This window comes from Phyllobates terribilis, unplaced genomic scaffold, assembly GCF_046119375.1.
Source record: "Phyllobates terribilis strain yellow unplaced genomic scaffold, ASM4611937v1 Scaffold_3__8_contigs__length_932513732, whole genome shotgun sequence".
Taxonomy (NCBI): Eukaryota; Metazoa; Chordata; class Amphibia; order Anura; family Dendrobatidae; genus Phyllobates; species Phyllobates terribilis.
Genome location: NW_027362763.1, coordinates 484,983,975 through 484,999,981, shown reverse-complemented (window position 1 = coordinate 484,999,981; position 16,007 = coordinate 484,983,975). Strand labels below are relative to the sequence as shown.

At 45.4% G+C, this 16,007-nt stretch overlaps 1 protein-coding gene across 2 annotated transcripts in view; it reads right to left on the bottom strand.

Annotated features, from left to right (window-relative positions):
• LOC141258196 (G-protein coupled receptor family C group 6 member A-like) overlaps positions 1-16,007 on the bottom strand; it is a 103,029-nt gene that overhangs the window by 26,121 nt on the left and 60,901 nt on the right. For both annotated transcript variants that reach the window (XM_073673193.1, XM_073673192.1), the window contains exon 5: positions 9,703-9,820. In XM_073673193.1, coding sequence (XP_073529294.1) covers positions 9,703-9,820 — 118 coding nt within the window. The remainder of the gene's footprint in view (positions 1-9,702; positions 9,821-16,007) is intronic.

Sequence of the window (16,007 nt, the reverse complement as noted above, 5' to 3'; positions counted from 1 at the left end):
ACCTATTTCGCAACATATATCTCTCCCTAACTCAGCAGCACTGACCCTACACTGGCTGATCCGGAGCGACTGTGTCCAAGATGGCGGCGCCCGGTTTTAAATACTCGAGGTGATGCTGTGCGGCCAGCCAATCACTTTAATGCCCACAAACAACATGGTTGCGGCATTACAGTGACTGGCTGGCAATACCTGCATGTTCATTGGCTCTGTAAAGAGCACCAAACGTGCAGGGCGGAGACCCGAGCTCCCGCCCGAGTAACCCAGAAATGCTCGGTGCTCGCCGAACATCCCGAGTAGCGTGATGCTCGGGCGAGTAACGAGCAGTGTCGAGCATGCTCGCTCAACACTACTGATTACATCAGCTGTCATGTGCGGGGAAAGATGCAGGCTCAGCGTGAGAGCCCGCATCAGAGGGAGGGACAAGGCATATGATGTAAAAATACATCATATGTCATGAAGGAGTTAAAGGGAACCTGACAGCTGATAACCATGATTCACAGGCAGCATGTATCAGGGACTGACGGCAATATCTTAACCAGGGATGTTGGACTCTAAAACGCTGCGGCATTTCATAGAAAACATACTTTAGGCTTCTCCCGCCTGCCAAAAGTTACTGGCAGGTCTCTGCCTATATGCACATTTTGGGCTCTTTCACATGTCAGTGTCTCCAGTATGTGTAGTGTCCGTTTTCACATGTACTGGAGACACTGACACACGTAGACCCTTTCAAATGAATGTGTTTCCATGGATCATGTGTCTGTGTGCGAAACACGCTGACATGTCAGTTTTTTACCCGCTGCACAGTCCGCAAAACATCCCACACTGATGACATCCGTGTGACACGTACCGGCACCCGTGTGCTGCATCAGGATCACACGTACCGGCGCCTGGGAATCAGCGATACATTTAATGCTGTTTCCAAGCGCTAGGTGCTGAAGGAATCTGCCATAATTTTCCCATGCAGGCATTGCGATCAACACCAACAGTGGACAATGTTGATAGTAGTAGTCTACTCCAGCTGTGTCCAACTGTAAAAATAAGAATAAAATAAAAAAATCCTTATACTCACCTGTCCGAAGATGAAATAAGTGTCCCTTGATGTAATCCATCTGACCACACGCACTGAGGAGCAGAGATTGACTCACTGCAGCAAGCGGCCTCATGTACTCTGCTGAGCTCATAAGCAGTGTCCTGTCAATCACCCAGCTCAGCACAGTACCAGAAATATCAGAATGTGTGAAACCAGTGCAGCTCCATGCCTGGCTGCCAATGAAATATATTTTTCTCTGAAATGCCGCAGCATTTCAGAGTCATACATTCCTGAGTGGGACACTGCAGTCAGTGCTAGGTACATGCGGCCCACAGGTTTACTTTAAATGTAATTATTCACCTATATGGCCACATGTGGCACTTCAGCCCCACTGCATGGGAGCTTTCTCAAACTTGTAATGGAGCTGAAATGCCACATATGACCATATGTGAATATATGTATGTTCTAAATACATGGGGATCACATACACATATGTACAAAGATACATGGACATGACACACATAGAAACATATTAGACATGCACACACACAAATATATAAACACATACAGTACAGACCAAAAGTTTGGACACACCTTCTTATTTAAAGATTTTTCTGTATTTTCATGACTATGAAAATTGTACATTCACACTGAAGGCATGTGGAATTATATACTTATCAAAAAAGTGTGAAATAACTGAAAATATGTCTTATAGTCTAGGTTCTTCAAAGTAGCCACCTTTTGCTTTGATGACTGCTTTGCACACTCTTGGCATTCTCTTGATGAGCTTCAAGAGGTAGTCACCGGAAATGGTCTTCCAGCAATCTTGAAGGAGTTCCCAGAGATGCTTAGCACTTGTTGGCCCTTTTGCCTTCACTCTGCGGTCCAGCTCACCCCAAACCATCTCGATTGGGTTCAGGTCTGGTGACTGTGGAGGCCAGGTCATCTGGCGTAGCACCCCATCACTCTCTTTCTTGGTCAAATAGCCCTTACACAGCCTGGAGGTGTGTTTGGGGTCATTGTCCTGTTGAAAAAGAAATGATGGTCCAACTAAACACAAATAGGATGGAATAGCATGCCGCTGCAAGATGCTGTGGTAGCCATGTTGGTTCAGTATGCCTTCAATTTTGAATAAATCCCCAACAGTGTCAAAAGCAAAGCACCCCCTCACCATCACACCTCCTCTTCCATGCTTCACGGTGGGAACCAGGCATGTAGAGTCCATCTGTTCACCTTTTCTGCGTCGCACAAGGACATGGTGGTTGGAACCAAAGATGTCAAATTTGGACTCATCAGACCAAAGCACAGATTTCCACTGGTCTAATGTCTATTCCTTGTGTTCTTTAGCCCAAACAAGTCTCTTCTGCTTGTTGCCTGTCCTTAGCAGTGGTTTCCTAGCAGCTATTTTACCATGAAGGCCTCGGATAAACTTATCCTCAGAAGCAGAGTGACTCTTGGTCTTCCTTTCCTAGGGCGGTCCTCATGTCAGCCAGTTTCTTTGTAGCGCTTGATGGTTTTTGCAACTGCACTTGGCGACACATTCAAAGTTTGTCCAATTTTTCGGACTGACTGACCTTCATTTCTTAAAGTAATGATGGCCACTCGTTTTTGTTTACTTAGCTGCTTTTTTCTTGCCATAATACAAATTCTAACAGTCTATTCAGTAGGACTATCAGCTGTGTATACACCTGACTTCTGAACAACACAACTGATGGTCCCAACCCCATTTATAAGGCAAGAAATCCCACTTATTAAACCTGACAGGGCACACCTGTGAAGTGAAAACCATTTCCGGTGACTACCTCTTGAAGCTCAACAAGAGAATGCCAAGAGTGTGCAAAGCAGTCATCAAAGCAAAAGGTGGCTACTTTGAAGAAACTAGAATATAATACATATTTTCAGTTGTTTCACACTTTTTTGTTAAGTATATAATTCCACATGTGTTAATTCATAGTTTTGATGCCTTCAGTGTGAATGTACAATTTTCAAAGTCATGAAAATAATGAAAAATCTTTAAATAAGAAGGTGTGTCCAAACTTTTGGTCTGTACTGTATATGCACACATATATATACACTGCTCAAAAAAATAAAGGGAACACTCAAATAACACATACTAGATCTGAAAGAATTAAATATTCTCATTGAATACTTTGTTCTGTACGAAGTTGAATGTGCAGACAACAAAATCGCACAAAAATCATCAATAGAAAACAAATTTATTAACCAATGGAGGCCTGGATTTGGAGTCACACCCAAAATTAAAGTGGAAAAACACACTACAGGCTGATCCAACTTTGATGTAATGTCCTTAAAACAAGTCAAAATGAGGCTCAGTATTATGTGTGGCCTCCACGTGCCTGTATGACCTCCCTACTACGCCTGGGCATGCTCCTGATGAGGTTGCGGATGGTCTCCTGTGGGATCTCCTCCCAGACCTGGACTAAAGCATCCGCCAACTACTGGACAGTCTGTGGTGCAACGTGACGTTGGTGGATGGAGCGAGACATGATGTCCCAGATGTGCTCATTCGGATTCAGGTCTGGGGAACGGGCGGGCCAGTCCATAGCTTCAATGCCTTCATTTTGCAGGAACTGCTGACACACTCCAGCCACATGTCTGGCATTGTCCTGCATTAGGAGGAACCCAGGGCCAACCACACCAGCATATGGTCTCACAAAGGGTCTGAGGATCTCATCTTGGTACCTAATGGCAGTCAGGCTACCTCTGGTGAGCACATGGAGGGATGTGCGGCCCTCCAAAGAAATGCCACCCCACACCATTACTGACCCACTGCCAAACCGGTCATGCTGAAGGATGTTGCGGGCAGCAGATTGCTCTCCACGGCATCTCCAGACTCTGTCACGTCTGTCACATGTGCTCAGTGTGAACCTGCTGTCATCTGTGAAGAGCACAGGGCGCCAGTGGCGACTTTGCCAATCCTGGAGTTCTGTGGCAAATGCCAAGCATCCTGCACGGTGTTGGGCTGTGAGCACATCCCCCATCTGTGGACGTCGGGCCCTCATACCACCCTCATGGAGTCGGTTTCTAACCGTTTGTGCAGACGCATGCACATTTGTGGCCTGCTGGAGGTCATTTTGAAGGGCTCTGGCAGTGCTCCTCCTGTTCCTCCTTGCACAAAGGTGGAGGTAACGGTCCTGCTGCTGGGTTGTTGCCCTCCTACGGCCCCCTCCACGTCTCCTGGTGTACTGGCCTGTCTCCTGGTAGCGCCTCCAGCCTCTGGACACTACGCTGACAGATACAGCAAACCTTCTGGCCACAGTTCGCATTGATGTGCTATCCTGGATGAGCTGCACTACCTGAGCAACTTCTGTGGGTTGTAGAGTCCGTCTCATGCTACCACGAGTGTGAAAGCACAACCAACATTCAAAAGTGACCAAAACATCAGCCAGAAAGCATTGGTACTAAGATGTGGTCTGTGGTCCCCACCTGCAGAAGCACTCCTTTATTTTGGGTGTCTTGATAATTGCCAATAATTTCCATCTATTGTCTATTCCATTTGCACAACAGCATGTGAAATTGTTTGTCAATCAGTGTTGCTTCCTAATTGGACAGTTTGATTTCACAGAAGTTTGATTTACTTGGAGTTATAATCTGTTGTTTAAGTGTTCCCTTTATTTTTGTTTATTTTTTTGAGTAGTATATATACATATAAACACACACGCATATATACACATATATGCACATACACATACACACGTGGTCAAAATTGTTGGTACCCCTCGTTTAATGAAAGAAAAACCCACAATGGTCACAGAAATAACTTGAATCTGACAAAAGTAATAATAAATTAAAATCTATGACAATAAACAAATGAAAGTCAGACATTGCTTTTCAACCCTGCTTCCACAGAATTAAAAAAAAATTAAACTCATGAAATAGTAAAAGTAATTTCATACACACATACACATATAAGCACACACATATATATATATATATATATACACACACATATACACATACAGATGCACACACACATACAGTACAGACCAAAAGTTTGGACACACCTTCTCATTTAAAGATTTTTCTGTATTTTCATCACTTTGAAAATTGTACATTCACACTGAAGGCATCAAATCTATGAATTAACACATGTGGAATTATATACTTAACAAAAAAGTGTGAAACAACTGAAAATATGTCTTATATTCTAGGTTCTTCAAAGTAGCCACCTTTTGCTTTGATGATTGCTTTGCACACTCTTGGCATTCTCTTGATGAGCTTCAAGAGGTAGTCACCGGAAGTGGTTTTCACTTCACAGGTGTGCCCTATCAGGTTTAATAAGTGGGATTTCTTGCCTTATAAATGGGGTTGGGACCATCAGTTGTGTTTTGCAGAAGTCAGGTGTATACACAGCTGATAGTCCTACTGAATAGACTGTTAGAAATTGTATTATGGCAAGAAAAAAGCAGCTAAGTAAAGAAAAATGAGTGCCCATCATTACTTTAGAAAATGAAGGTCAGTCAGTCCGAAAAATTGGGCAAACTTTGAAAGTGTCCCCAAGTGCAGTTGCAAAAACCATCAAGCGCTTCAAAGAAACTGGCTCACATGAGGACCGCCCCAGGAAAGGAAGACCAAGAGTCACCTCTGCTTCTGAGGATAAGTTTATCCGAGTCACCAGCCTCAGGAATCGCAGGTTAACAGCAGCTCAGATTAGAGACCAGGTCAATGCCACACAGAGTTCTAGCAGCAGACACATCTCTTCAACAACTGTTAAGAGGAGACTTTGTGCAGCAGGCCTTCATGGTAAAATAGCTGCTAAGAATCCACTGTTAAGGACAGGCAACAAGCAGAAGAGACTTGTTTGGGCTAAAAAACACAAGGAATGGACATTAGACCAGTGGAAATCTGTGCTTTGGTCTGATGAGTCCAAATTTGAGATCTTTGGTTCCAACCACCGTGTCTTTGTGCGACACAGAAAAGGTGAACGGATGGACTCTACATGCCTGGTTCCCACTGTGAAGCATGGAGGAGGAGGTGTGATGGTGTGGGGGTGCTTTGCTGGTGTCACTGTTGGGGATTTATTCAAAATTGAAGGCATACTGAACCAGCATGGCTACCACAGCATCTTGCAGCGGCATGCTATTCCATCCTGTTTGAGTTTAGTTGGACCATCATTTATTTTTCAACAGGACAATGACCCCAAACACACCTCCAGGCTGTGTAAGGGCTATTTGACCAAGAAGGAGAGTGATGGGGTGCTACACCAGATGACCTGGCCTCCACAGTCACCAGACCTGAACCCAATCGAGTTGGTTTGGGGTGAGCTGGACCGCAGAGTGAAGGCAAAAGGGTCAACAAGTGCTAAGCATCTCTGGGAACTCCTTCAAGATTGTTGGAAGACCATTTCCGGTGACTACCTATTGAAGCTCATCAAGAGAATGCCAAGAGTGTGCAAAGCAGTCATCAAAGCAAAAGGTGGCTACTTTGAAGAACCTAGAATATAAGACATATTTTCAGTTGTTTCACACTTTCTTCTTAAGTATATAATTCCACATGTGTTAATTCATAGTTTTGATGACTTCAGTGTGAAAGTACAGTTTTCATAGTTATGAAAATACAGAAAAATCTTTAAATGAGAAGGTGTGTCCAAACTTTTGGTCTGTACTGTATGTACACACATATATACTGTATACACATATATGCACACGCACACATATGTGCACACGCACATATATACGCACACATATATGTATATACACACACATATGCACACACACATATACCCATGTATGCACACACATACACATATATACAGTACAGACCAAAAGTTTGGACACACCTTCTCATTTAAAGATTTTTCTGTATTTTCATGACTATGAAAATTGTACTTTCACACTGAAGGCATCAAAACTATGAATTAACACATGTGGAATTATATACTTAACAAAAAAGTGTGAAACAACTGAAAATATGTCTTATATTCTAGGTTCTTCAAAGTAGCCACCTTTTGCTTTGATGACTGCTTTGCACACTCTTGGCATTCTCTTGATGAGCTTCAAGAGGTAGTCACCGGAAATGGTCTTCCAACAATCTTGAAGGAGTTCCCAGAGATGCTTAGCACTTGTTGGCCCTTTTGCCTTCATTCTACGGTCCAGCTCACCCCAAACCATCTCGATTGGGTTCAGGTCTGGTGACTGTGGAGGCCAGGTCATCTGGCGTAGCACCCCATCACTCTCCTTCTTGGTCAAATAGCCCTTACACAGCCTGGAGGTGTGTTTTGGGTCATTGTCCTGTGGAAAAATAAATGATGGTCCAGCTAAACGCAAACCGGATGGAATAGCATGCCGATGCAAGATGCTGTGGTAGCCATGCTGGTTCAGTATGCCTTCAATTTTGAAAAAATCCCCAACAGTGTCACCAGCAAAGCACCCCCACACCATCACACCTCCTCCTCCATGCTTCATTGTAGGAACCAGGCATGTAGAGTCCATCTATTCACTTTTTCTGCGTCGCACAAAGACATGGTGGTTGGAACCAAAGATCTCAAATTTGGACTCATCAGACCAAAGCACAGATTTCCACTGGTCTAATGTCCATTCCTTGTGTTCTTTAGCCCAAACAAGTCTCTTCTGCTTGTTGCCTGTCCTTAGCAGTGGTTTCCTAGCAGCTATTTTACCATGAAGGCCTGCAGCACAAAGTCTCCTCTTAACAGTTGTTGAAGAGATGTGTCTGCTGCTAGAACTCTGTGTGGCATTGACCTGGTCTCTAATCTTAGCTGCTGTTAACCTGCGATTTCTGAGGCTGGTGACTCGGATAAACTTATCCTCAGAAGCAGAGGTGACTCTTGGTCTTCCTTTCCTGGGGCGGTCCTCATGTGAGCCAGTTTCTTTGTAGCCCTTGATGGTTTTTGCAACTGCACTTGGGGACACTTTCAAAGTTTTCCCAATTTTTCGCACTGACTGACCTTCATTTCTTAAAGTAATGATGGCCACTTGCATGGATTTATATAGTGTCACCAAGTTGTCAAGCACTTTCCAAGTGATGCTAAAATTGCTTGGAAATGCATGTGAAAAATGCTTCACTTCCGCTTGTCCGTGGCAGGAAAAACCCATGTACTATCCGCATGAGTTTTTTCTGCCAGGCAGATGCAGAAACGCTCAGGAAAAATCCGGAGCATTTCTGCATCATAGCCTAAGTGTACCGTAACTGTAATACAAACTCTATAAAAAGCTCCTACTACACCCACACCTTACATACCATTTTCCAATTAAAATACTGGAGGTCTACTTATATGCCAAAAGAGTCTTCTGGGACACTTAAGCCCTACAGCCCAGTTGCAACTGCTGCATCCCAGTTGCTAACCACTGCACATGACTATATACAAGTTCAGAGATCCTATCAAATAGATATCAACAGTAGTTGGAGGAAAAAAGAAAACAATTTAAGTACCATTTGAATGCTTTCTTAAAGGGGTTGTCCACAACTGGATAACCCTTATTTAATCAAGTCAGGAGGACCCCAATTTGAATAAAAACATTGGATACTTACATCCTATCTCATTCCACATCAGCGCATTACTGCGATGTTTGTGCTGCTATTCACAGCAGTTGACATGACATTGTTGTGTCAAGTGACCGTTGCATTCAAATGGCAGAAGTTATCAAACTGCAGCTCATCAATAATCCATCAGAGAGGAAGGAAAAGTAAAGGGTGCAGGCAAACAGTGGCAGAATTATGTAATAGAGGCTAGAATAAAAAATATGCACTAAAGTCTTAACACTAGTTTGCAGGTTTGCATGGGCCGCACAGAGGGTCCTCTTACAAGGAACCAGTGACCATGAAAACGCAATCCAATCTGCAGGCACCATGTTATCGGGCAGGGGGAGCCGAGTGGATTGATACATAGTTTTGTGAAAAATGTTTTAGTATTGCCTGTTTTTACTAATTTAAAGCTCTGCTCTTTCTGGAATTTTTGGGCCATAGAGCGGTCCTATCAGTGGCTGACAGCTATTTCTGTATGCACATATCAGAGATAGCTGTCAGTCACTGATAGGACCGCCCACTGGACAGAAAATCCCAGAAAGAGCAGAGTAAGAAATGAATAAAACACGGGTTATAATGAAACTTTTCTCACAAAAAAATATAGCAATCTATTCAGCTCCCCCTGCTCTAGAACATGGCGCCTGCAGATTGGATTGCATTTTCATGGTGAGAGGTTCTCTTTAGAGGCTGAAGTTGTAAAAAAAAAATGTTCCCTGCAACATAGAATTAAGAGTATGTATGCAATTCATGCTATACAGTATATATGTAATGATAAAATCATAAACTATAATATTGATGTGCCCTTGTTTTGTATATCTGGAGTATGGGAATGAGTCATTAACTGTGCTCCACTTTGACATTGATTATTTTACCTGGTGCTACAATGATAGGAGCCCGATGCAAAAGACTCAATGCACTCAAGGCTACATATTTTCTCTTTGTTCCTCTATGCTGGTAATTCAAATAATGTTATACCACAATTACAATTGCAATTTCTGCAAATGGGAAATCCAATCATAGTGAAAACATTGAAACTATGCAATAAATCCTGATTCCCAGGATATACTGTATATATTATAAGATGTATGTGAATGGCTTTAATTAAGACAACAGCATTTTGACCTAACAGATCTTATTCAAACCATTAACTTGTAAAACTTTTTACCTACCACTTGTATTAGCATAATATCCTTCAGCGCACAAAACACAGTCATAACAGCAGGAAATTTCAGAGTGTTTTTTGTGAGTTCCTGGGTCACATGTTTTTGTACAATTTGAAAAAGGAACCTGAAAAAAATGTAGACTATGAACATTATACTTTGTTCTGTCTTCTTACACATTCATAAGGTGTGCAATCCAACATACAGCATAAACCTTTTCTGTCTTCCCTAATAAGGACTTACACTTGTGAACGCATGAGTCTCTAAAAATCAGATTTTGAATAATGGAATCTACACTAGTGCCCTGAGTGTGAGGATCTTAGGATATAAAGGTGAAAAAAAGGTGAAAAGGCAGATGCATGGACCCTGTGTTGTAATCCGTGTGGGGATAGATAACAGATAACAGGCAATCAGCACTTTATTTCATTTACTGTTAGCGGCTGCTTAAGGCGCAGTCTTTTTCTTGCAGTTTTATGCTGAGTGCATGTGCACAACGAAGGACGTTATCAGGACTCTGTATGGGCAAATTATTCTATGCATTTAAGAAGTGTGCTATTTTGGACTTTTATGGATCTATGATTTTTCTTTATTTCAAAAAACAATACAATTACTGAGCTTAAATATCACAGGTCTGCAAAAAATAAAATTTCAAGAGCTGTTTTGGTTATTCCACGTAATCTTTATAATTTTTGGTGCGCTGAATCCGAAAATGACCTCTGTTTTGCCATAGGACATCACGTTTCCTGACAATTTAGGTAACTATGTTAAAATAGGCAATACCGCAAAATAAATGAAAATAGACTTATAAAATTATTTTTTATTACAAATTTTTCATGAAAATTATTTTTGAACTGAAATGAGCTCACTAACACTCACTAAAATCATTTTTTTTCCCTGTGAGGCTCCTCTTGGTACATTTACGCTTGTGAGTAGCAGCTGGAATGTCTCTCTGAAGCATCCAACAGTAGTCTGCCATCATTGTAATGCTCCATTTTCCCTGGTATCTTCTTTCCATCTCTTTAATGTCCTGGTGGAATCGTTCACCTTGCTCTTCAGTTACAGCTTCCAAATTTTCAGGAAAGTAGACAAGGTGGGAATGGAGGAAATGCACTTTCAAACTCATTAGGCAACCTAAAGCTTGAAATGCTTTCAGCATTCGTCCGATGATCTCTTTGTAGTCAGGATCTTTTTTATTGCCTAAAAATTTCTCTATGACCTCTTTAAATGCAATCCACCCTTCTTTTGAGGATCCGCCATGGTATCAGTTATAAGCCTTCTACTGTAATGTCAGGTCCGATGAACACACCTTCCTTCAATTTTGCCTCCGAGAGGCTTTGAAACTTGGTGACCATGTATTTAAAGCATTCCCCATCTCTTGGAAGCGATTTTACGAATTGCTTCATAAAGCCCAATTTTATGTGGAGAGGTGGTAGAAGAACTTTGTAGGGAGGTACCAAAGTTTCTCGGAGGACATTTGTTACAGATCCGGTGGTGGAACCTCTGTGCTGTGATACAAGGAGGGACCAGAGGGGCGTAACTAAGTGCCTACCCAGACCGACTCTGGCCACATGGCGACTTAGTCGACTCCGTGAACAAAGGATGGACCGGGAAGGTGAACCAGGTGCCACTCTGGGACCGACCTTGTGTGAGAGCAGGCGACTCTCACGGGACTGTTGGCTGAAGCCGACAGGCATAGCAGATGATCATGGCTGGTAGACAGGCAGGTGATGCGGGTAGACAAGCAGGCGAGCACGGCAGACAGACAGGCAGGCGGGCACGACTGATAGACAGGCAGGCGGGCACGACAGGTACACAGGCTGGCGGGCACGGCTGATAGACAGGCAGGCGAGCACGTCTGATAGACAGGCTGGCGGGCACAGGAACCTGAGGGCTGAGGAGAGTGTTAGCACACAAACAACAACCTTGCACAGGCACCTCCATTTTGCAGGAGGTGCCTTATATAGGAGCAGTCCTCCAGCCATTGGCCGGGAACTCTTTAGGACGGCACGCACGTGTGCGCTCTTCCTCTTAAAGGGGCCGCTAAGTACAGTGCCTGGGGAACTGCGCGTGGTGCGCGCACCTCGGGCAGATGCAGCAGGGGAGCCAGAGGTCGCCGGACCGGGACCGCGGTGGTGAGGGGATCGGCGTCTGTGCCCAGCAGGAGGCAGAGACGCCGATGCTGCAGTATCCCCCCCCCTTTACGCCCCCTCTTCTTTAGGCCCACAAGAAATTTTTCTAGAAGACGAGGAGCATGAATGTTCTCCCTGGGCTCCCAAGACTTCTCCTCAGGACCAAACCCCTTCCAATCCACAAGAAAGAAAGTCTTTCCTCTTACCCTCTTGATGGCCAAAATATTCTCTACCTCAAAGATGGCCTCAGCGGAGACTGGGGCTGGAGTGGTACCTGGATCGTCAGAGAAAGGATTAAGGACAACAGGCTTGAGGAGAGACACATGAAAGGAATTGGGAATCCGTAAGGAGGCAGGGAGTTTCAGCTTGTATGCCACTGGATTTATTTGGTTCAGAATCTTGAAAGGACCGATGAACCGCGGGCCCAACTTGTATGATGGTATCTTGAGATGGACATATTTGGAGGAAAGCCAGACCTTGTCTCCCAGACGAAATAGAGGGGAATCCAGACTTCTCTTATCAGCATGCTTCTTCATCCGCTTGGAGGACTGAAGAAGCGCAGATCTAGTGTCTTCCCAAATCAACGAAAAGTCACTGATGAGAGACTCCACGGCAGGATTGTCCACTGAAGAAGAGACGGGAAACGTAATTCGGGGGTGTCAACCGTAAACCACAAAAAACGGAGACTTAGCAGAGGACTCACTCACATGGTTGTTATAAGAAACTTGGCCCAAGGCAGAAGTTCTACCCAATCGCTATGGTGAGCGTTGACAAAGTGCCGAAGAAAACTGGTAAGGATTTGATTAATACGTTCCACGTGACCATTGGACTGAGGATGATAGGCCGAAGAAAAGTCCAAAGAGACATCCAGCAGCTTGCACGTGGCTCTCCAGAAGCGAGAAGTGAACTGAACTCCTCTGTCCGAGACAATGTGGAGGGGTAAGCAGTGGAGACGAAAGATGTGACGGATGAAGTCCTTAGCCAGCACAGGTGCGGACGGAAGACCAGGCAAAGGAATGAAGTGAGCCATCTTGGAGAAGCGGTCAGCGACCACCCATATGATGGTAGAACCGGCAGATACCGGAAGATCAGTGATGAAGTCCATAGCAATGTGTTGCCAAGGAGCAGAAGGCACAGGGAGAGGAAGAAGATGACCAGCTGGGAGGTGCCTAGGTATCCTGTTACGGGCACAGGAGGAACAAGCCGCAACAAAATCCACAACATCCTTGCGCACAGTGGGCCACCAATAATGTTGGGCAATGAGCAGAACATGTTTTGATGAATGACCCCAGAGTAAGACCCTCTTCCGATCCTGAGCTGCTACAAAGGTCTTACATGGAGGTAGATGAGACAGGTCAAACGGAGCAACAGTCATTATTCTGGAGGGGTCAATGATGTGTAGAGGCTCCTCCTCTTGCTCAGTAGACAAAAATGAGCGGGATAGAGCATCAGGTTTAATATTCTTGTCTGCTGGGCGGTAATGGAGAGTGAAGCTGAAACGAGCAAAGAACAAAGACCATCTGGCCTGACTTTGGATGGTCAGCAAGTAAGCAAGGTTTTTATGGTCAGTGTAGATGACCACCGAGTGCAGAGCCCCCTCAAGCAAGTAGCGCCACTCCTCCAGCGCTAATTTGATGGCCAGCAGTTCTCGATCTCCTATTGAGTAATTGCGCTCGGACGAAGAAAAGAGTTTGGAGAAGAAGCTGCAGGTCACCATTCGCCCGGACGAGGATTTCTGGGTGAGCACTGCTCCGGCCCCGGAGGAAGAGGCATCAACCTCCAGGAAGAACTGTTTATTGCAATCTGGACGATGTAGCACTGGAGCAGAGGAGAAGGCTTGCTTAAGAGAGACAAAGGCACTTTCTGCCTCGGAAGTCCATTCCATGGGATTTGCTCCTTTATGGGTGAGAGCAGAGATGTTAGCAGTCCGGGAGGAGAAATGAGGAATGAAGAGGCGGTAATAGTTAGCGAATCCCAGAAACCGCTGAATAGCCTTCAACCCCTCAAGTCAGGGTCACTTTAAGACTGCAGACACCTTCTCGGGATCCATCCGCAGTCCGGTCTCAGAAATGATATACCCCAAAAATGGTAGGGAGGTCTGCTCAAAGAGGCATTTCTCATAATTTGCAAGCAGGCGATTCTTCCGGAGCCTCAGCAGTACCTGATGAACATCCCTCTGGTGAGAGGGCAGATCAGGGGAGAACACCAATATATCGCCCAGGTACACCACTACGCAGGAATACAGGAGATCTCGGAAGATGTCGTTCACTAACTTCAGGAAGACGGCTGGAGCATTACAGAGACCAAAGGGCATCACGCGGTAGTCGTAGTGACCATCCCGAGTGTTAAATGCCGTCTTCCACTTGTCTCCTCGGCGAATCCGGACCAGATTGTATGCCCCATGAAGATCGAGCTTAGTGAAGATCTTCGTGCCTTTTAGGCGGTCAAACAGCTCCGAGATGAGAGGCAGGGGGTACTTATTTTTGAGGGTAATCTGGTTTAGGCTCCTATAGTCGATACATGGACGAAGAGAGACGTCTTTCTTTTTGATGACGAAGAATCCTGCTCCAGCCAAAGAGGTGGATTTCTGGATAAATCCCCTAAAAAGATTCTCTTCTATGTACTCTGACATAGCACGGGTCTAAGCCAGCGACAAGGGGTAGATTCGCCCGCGAGGAGGTGAAGCACCAGGTATTAGGTTGATGGGGCAATCATAAGGCCTATGCGGTGGTACTGTCTCTACCTCATTTTTATAAAAGATGTCCGCATATGACTAGTAGGGTACCGGCAAGCCAGGTAGGTTAGCTGGAGTAGATGGAGGTCGAGCAGGACAAACTGGAACCAGACAGGACTTATGACATTCCTGACCCCAACAGAGCACCTCACTTGTGCTCCAATTCAGGACGGGCTCATGTCTCTGTAACCAAGGCAGGCAAAGCAAGAGGGGATGAGAGAGACCAGACAGCACGTAAAAGGAGATCCTCTCCGAATGTAGCATTCCCACCTGAAGAGTTATGGGCTCAGTGACAAACAAGATGGTCTCAGAGAGAAGCTTTCCATCCACAGAGGAAACCGCTAAAGGATCAGCCAGATGTTCGGTAGGAATCTGATATCACTCCACAACGGCCTGTTGAATGAGGTTCCCAGCGGCTCCGGAATCCAGATAGGCAGTCTCGAAGAAACGGGTCTCATCACTGGTAACTTAAACAGACAGAGTCAAGGGCGGAGAGGAAGAACTTTTGCCTAGGACGACCTCTCCGAGCGGTCCTAGACACTGGAGTTTCCCGGTCTCACCGGACAGGAGCGGATTAGATGCTCTATACTGCCACAGTAGAAGCAACTCCCCTCGGCGCGCCAGATCTCCTGACGAGACTTGACCATGTTAACTTGGTCTATTTGCATAGACTCTGAAGAAGACACCGAAGGGGATGCTGGTTGCGAGACTGGCCTTTGGAGGGTTGGTGTGAGGCGCAGCGGCCTTCTCTCAAGGGTCGCCTCATTAGAACGCTCCTGAAAACGGATGTCAATCCGTGTAGCTAATGACACCAGGTCGTCCAGAGAGGGAGGTATGTCACGACCCGCTAACTCATCCTTGATCCGCCCAAAAAGGCCCTCTCAAAAGGTGGACACCAGAGCCTCATTGTTCCAGGCAAGTTCAGATGCGAGGGTGCGGAAACGCACGGCATACTGTCCCACAAGGAGACTCCCTTGGCGGAGTCGGAGAAGAGAGGAGGCAGTCGAAGATTTTTGTCCGGGCTCATTGAACACCTTCCGGAAAGCCGTGAGGAAGGCCTGGAGGTCGGACACCAGAGGATCCCCACTCTCCCACAGAGGCTTAAGCCACACCAATGCCTCCCCGGTGAGATGAGACATGATGAATGCCACCTTGGCCCATTCGGAGGCGAACTGGTGTACCAGGAGCTCAAAGTGCAGCGTACACTGATTAATGAAGCCCCGACATAGGGCAGGGTCACCACCGAAACATGGAGGAGCAGAAAGCTGGGGTCCTAAGCCAGATGCCACAGCGCCACTGGGTTGGGGTGCCGCTGGAGCAGGTACAACTTGGTTAGAGGCGGACACAGTCGGGGTGGACAGCGCATCCAAGCGGGAGTTGACTGTCCGCAGATAGGACAGGATAGTATCCTGTTGGTATCTCTGGCGAGAGACCTCTTGGTACAGGTCTGA